Raw genomic sequence first — 5743 nt, forward strand, 5'->3', positions numbered from 1 at the left:
GCTTTAACTTGCCTGTGCATTGTCCTCATTTTTGTGTGTTGAAAGCTTCATTTTTAGACAGCATCCTTCCTGACATTGTGCAAGGTGACTTATGGTCTCTTAGGTTTTATTTTTGTCTATTAGAGGCTAGATCTGAGAGTAGCACTCATTCTGAAAACACTCAAGTTTGTATGTTCTCACCTAAATTAAATTGAATTTTAAGTCCACTTTGATTGTTTGCAATTTCAATTACAGAAAAATTTTTAAAAATCTATCAGGAAAGACCAATGTTTGTGGCTTTATACATATAGAGTCTGATTGTTAAGATCTATGAAAGTCTTTTGGTCCATTTTATATAACTAGTGGTAGGCATTGTACTAAATTGTGTTATTTTAGCTGGTTAAAGTGTCATTTTATGATAATTTTAAGTTAACAGCACTAAAAAGCAATAATATAATAAGACTAATAAAAACAACAAAAGACTTGCTTAAAAGTATTATTAAACAGAAACAGTAATGCAAAGAAGTATTTTTACATGAAATGAAAAATCCAAATATTAATATTGATTTCCCATATTCTAATCATCAAGAGAACCAGAAGGAAGCAACAAAGAAATATCATCTTGAATGTGTATGAACATGCTATGAGGTACACAGGATTAACTTCATCTCAGCATGAGTTTGCAATAAATCTTCTAGTACAGCCAACTTGGCAACATTTCTCACTCACTGTCATATCAAGCTGTTCGTTTTTTGGTGAATAAATATTCAAGTTGAAATCTTTTAATAATGAATGGCTGTTGTCTTCTGCTTCTTCTTGTCTACCACGAATAATTTTATTAAGTTCTTTAACGGCAACATTTGAATTCTTTAATGCAGGTACATATTGTTGTAGCTGTGGTGATGATGGCTGTTTCTCAGGCAGCATTGCCCTCAGCTCTTCTGGCAAATTAGCAATGGATTCCAACATATTTAGGGAGTCTACCTCTTTGTTGATAGAGGATGGCATGATTTCTGTTGAGTTAAAAATGGGAAGAGGGAAAAAAATATTTGTGTCAAGAAACACCAGGAAAGCTACAAATAGCCAAAAGGAAAGCATTAGTTAGCTCAATAAAATTAAACATTGAAAACAGAATCAGCAAGTGTCCTAATGTCTAAATAACTTAGATTACTTATAATTGGTCAGAATAAAGTATTATAATCTTTTCAAGGTTCAGTTTTACTCTGTTTAGTCATCTGTCATGTCTCTATATCCCCTTATTGCTTTGTATCATAATACTTTTTACTCATTGACGATGCTCTCTTATCCTTCTGAGGTCCTTTTGGTCATACAAACTCTTTGTCTGCAAATGGATTTCTATCTAAGTAATTTTCTTTATGACTAAGAAACTTCTGTGTTATAATAGTAACTGTTGAAAAGGCTTTTTAATTAGTTTAAGCTACCAAATGTTCCATGGTGCAAGATAACTGACTTCAGAATAAAAGGCCAAATTTCCATGACTTCTCATTAATCAGCAGGAGCTTCAAGTCTCTGACATCCTTTAAACATCTAGTAAGCTCTTTTCCCCACGGTATTTGTTCCATGACAATAGTATTTTATATTAAAGAGAGAAATAGGTTAAAAGAATACTGACCAAAAATCATGGACTTTCAGAAGAAATTAGAATCTTCTGTGGTGTGTTTACATTAACTAGTGTACTATGTATGGTATATGTTCCAGGACTATGCTGGTTAATATCAAGGTTAGAAACTGGGTTTGGAACCTGCTGGATCAGCTGACATCTTTGTTTTTCTTCATATTCATTCAGTTTAGTTGAATGTCTGACACTGCCAATAGGAGACTGAAGTAAAAGAAAAGATTTCCTGCCCTCAAAAAACCGGTCAGTCATATAAACTGTCTCCTAGCCTTCCTCTCCCAATTAACACTGTTTGAGAGTTAGCACACACAAAAATTAGGAACACAGATGAAATTTAAATTATAGGGTAGACCTGGACTGGTTCTTGCTGCTCTTCTTCCTGGACAGCAAACTGTCAACTTATTGTTAATGCATTGTTACTCTTGAAATAATGTAAGCATGCTGATTAAATATATAAGTAAATGTGAATGAAGAAAGATTCTTCAGATAAAACTGTTTCTTACCTAGGCAGGGGTGATCCTGGGGCTGGTCTATTTCCTAATGAGTCTTGCAGCAAGAATTTTAGCCAACTACAAATTTCAATAGTTGGAATTTGGCAAAGTAATAATAGTAATAATATGCTATCACTTGTCTTTTCTGCTAATAATTTATCTCATTCATGTTCTACACTAGCAATGACAGATGAGATTTTATGTCATTTTTAGTTAGGTCAGAAGTTCTGGCATTTCCCTCAATCAGACAAAGTTTGACTTCCCCTGGTTATTATAATCTTCTCCTTGCCCTTAATCTTTCTCTATTTGGGAATTTATTGAATGCTGAGAAAAGCTGATGTTAACTTTCTATACGCTGAAAGCCAGTAAACAAATTAAACAAAACAGGTGTAGCTTGTGTTAAGTTTATTCATGAACTGTGTGTTTTGAAGTCTTTTATTTTTAAACTTGGTTTGAAACATTTTGTTATCTACATCACTTATGATTTATGGATTCTAGACTCAATATTCTACCTGAATTCATAAAAACACATATCTCTTAGTCACTGTACTTTTGACTCAGATTTCTGCATATAGGTCTTTTCTAATTAAAACTACTCTTTTAAAAAGGATAGAGTGAGTGCTATTGTGGGACACTTGATGGGTAAAAAATAATATAAAAGCAAATTTAATACTGTATAACAATAAAAGAATAAAATCTCATTTGAATCACAAATTACTGACATATTTCTAGTAAATCCATATATACAGGCAGTTTTTGTTAGGCTATTTCTAATTAAATTTTGTATTAGGTAGCAATATAAAAATTATTTTCAAATATTTTTAAAATCATAGGTCTCTTCTAAGAAAGTAGAAATTTGGCCAGATATCTGCACATGAATGTGTTCAGCAAACCATTTTCAATAGCAGTTTGAAAATAATCTAAATGTCTAACAGTGTTTCAACATACAGTCAACATGTGTCACTTAAAAAAGGGCAAATGTTCTGAGAAATGTGCTGTTATTTTATTTAGTCACTGTGCAAACAATTCGAGTATATTTACTTAGTTCTAGACAGTAAAGTTCAACTATGTGACAGGGTCTCTGGAAGCAATCAAGAGATGTGGTAAACAAGAGATGCATGAGGGCTACTGCCAGCATAACACAGCATCCTGTTTTACAGTATACTTCTTTTTTAGAAAAATAATAAATACATCCTAAAATAACAAAAATATAGTAAATATATAAACTAGTAATAGATATTTATCATTGCTATCAAGGATTATGTGCTGCACATAATTATATTGCCATTCTTTTGTACAGCTGACAGTGAGGTAGATTTGTATACATCAGCATTACCTCAAACATGAGAGTATGGTATTTTACTATACCTATATCAGTAGGTAATAGGAAATTTCAGCTCAGTATAATCTTATGAAATAAGCATTATAAATGCAATCGTTCATTGACCTAAATGTTATGTGGCACATAAGATTATGTGGCAATTAGGTTTTGGAGAATAAAATGGTGAAAAATGCTCACAGCATAATGCAAAGTGAAAATGTGAAAGATATACATACTTATATTCAAATGTTAACATTTGTTTTGTTATTGAATATATTTTATTTTCTCATTATATTCACATGTATTTTTCAAAGGGTTTAATATATATTGGTGCTTTTCATTTTCTTACTGTCTATGTACATTTTCATTTCATATGAGTAGCAAATGCAATACAATGTAGTCTTTTCTAGTGTGTTAGACAGTTCCTAGACTGGTATTCTATTAAATTTATGTAAGAAGTATATAAAAACTTCTTAAGTATTAAGCATTAAGCATTAATTAAGCATTAAGTAAATCAGTATCTGACAATGAAGAAAAATAGTCAATAACTTTAAAATCATACTTTAGATCTTTTGAAAGACAAGTTAAATGTATGTGTTGTGCACAGTAATTTTGCATGTCACTTATGTATAGTATATAACCTATAAATTTAATTGTGGTTTATCAAATTATATATATATGATATGAATGTCTTAAATATTGGTGATTGACCTTGCCTTCTCTGAATTTAATTACACTAGCCTATACCTCTGGATTTTCACTGCGACTTTAACTTAGCTTCCAAATTATCTTTATAAGTGCTTTGTAACTAACGAAAGTACTTTTAAAGTCATTCCAAATTTGAGCTGTGCTCATTTCTGAGATCTTGCTTTAAAAATATATCTGTGGAGTTCCCAAAACTTGAAAGCATCAATGAAGTTTCCAAAACTTGAAAGATCTTCAGCTGTGATTGTCTTAAGTGCAAGGTTCCCTTCTCTCTGATCCCCTTCAATTTTCTCTTGGATTCTCCTGACACTTTGTTTCTCATCCATTTCCCACCTGACCTCACCCAAGTTCTACCCTGATCCTTCAGATGAACTAAAAGACCCAATTCATCCAAGAAGTCAGAGGTGAGTTTAAAAAGGGTGTGTGCAGGGGCAGGTGGGGTTCTTCATGGAATAGGCTACATGGAGTAGAGGAGTCCCTTCCAGACTCCTATTTCAGGACCCCATAGAGGTCTGCTGCAGCATGCCCTTGAGCACACAAACAGGCTTGATAGCTAGCTTGCTACCTCACTTTCTGCCCCTTCTTCTCAACTAGAGATACTCCCTCCAAGTGCCCAGATGCCACCACACCAACTAGCTGGCCTACTCAGCTTTTCCTCACAAACTCAGGAGTGCACCTGTCACCAAAATTTTGACAGAATCACCTCTTCTGGGGCTTCTACCTTGTTCAGACATGGCTGACCTGATAGGAAGAATACCATGCAATTCTGGGGTGAGGCTCTTTGCCAAACCTGCTGCATAAGCCACCATTTTGATTAGTTGTTGGTGTGAAGCAACCAGTGAGAAGTACGGAATGGCAGGGTTGGGGTGGTGGTGCAAGCTCTCACCTGCGGATTGTCCAGATCCCAGAATGCGCTGTTTCTCTTGGCCGGTAGTCATATCTCCCAACAGAATCTTGCCACAAATATCTATCTTGATTCGGACTAAATCACGTCCACATACCTTAATAACTTTGTCCAAAAACCCAGGAGATACAGTTCCAGAAGCCTGGCTCAGCAGCAGCCAGACTCCTAGGAGGTGGAAAAAGAGGTGCAGCATCCTGGACCTGGTGTCTGTTGCTTTGGAGATTGCCTCTGCTATGTGCTGCTAAGCTATACCTGTGTGTCCACCCTAGACTTCAGGTTGCTTTTTCCACCAGGCCCAGCCAGGCTTTTATACCCTTTGGGCTATCACTCAGCTCTTAAAGTCAGTGGTTCTAGCTCCACCCTTTCCCATTTACTTCATGGAATTTTCTTCTGCAGCTCTTGTTCATCACCTTCCCCATCTTTCCTTCTTTACCTATCATTCCGTCCTTGGCCTTCTTACTAATGTTTTTCTTTTGTGCTCAAACCATCTTGTATACTGAAATTTTTCTTTCCTTTATGATACAGTGAATTATGATCATTACACTAAAAATCAACAAAAATAAACATGACATCTTCTTACATCCCAAACTTTTCCAGCATGAATATTTGCCACATAAGCTTCAAATCTAACTAAGATTATAGTTAAATAATACAGTGCATGATATATCCTTAGGAAATAAAATTAGTGAATGGATAAATTATTGGCA

General features: G+C 34.5%; 1 protein-coding gene across 1 annotated transcript; it reads right to left on the minus strand.

Moving 5' to 3' along the window:
- Positions 1–648: 648 nt before the first annotated feature.
- On the minus strand, positions 649–5229 carry LOC100722640 (prorelaxin). Its single transcript, XM_003472260.1, has 2 exons — positions 4854–5229; positions 649–992 (listed from the first exon to the last, which is right to left on the minus strand). Exons 1-2 carry the CDS (start codon positions 5227–5229, stop codon positions 649–651), a joined length of 720 nt encoding a protein of 239 aa, XP_003472308.1.
- Between the last annotated feature and the right edge of the window lie 514 nt (positions 5230–5743).

Source organism: Cavia porcellus, unplaced genomic scaffold (genome assembly GCF_034190915.1).
Source record: "Cavia porcellus strain 051 isolate PalLab524CR breed Dunkin Hartley unplaced genomic scaffold, mCavPor4.1 scaffold_1, whole genome shotgun sequence".
In the NCBI taxonomy this organism is placed as follows: domain Eukaryota; kingdom Metazoa; phylum Chordata; class Mammalia; order Rodentia; family Caviidae; genus Cavia; species Cavia porcellus.

What these genes read in the sequence shown, in the direction of transcription:
- LOC100722640 (XM_003472260.1), bottom strand. Translation starts at nt 5,229, where the DNA reads ATGCTGCACCTCTTTTTCCACCTCCTAGGAGTCTGGCTGCTGCTGAGC. An exon ending in GTCAGCCATGTCTGAACAAG is followed by an intron (nt 993 to 4,853) that starts GTAGAAGCCCCA and finishes TTAACTCAACAG; the next exon opens with AAATCATGCCATCCTCTATC.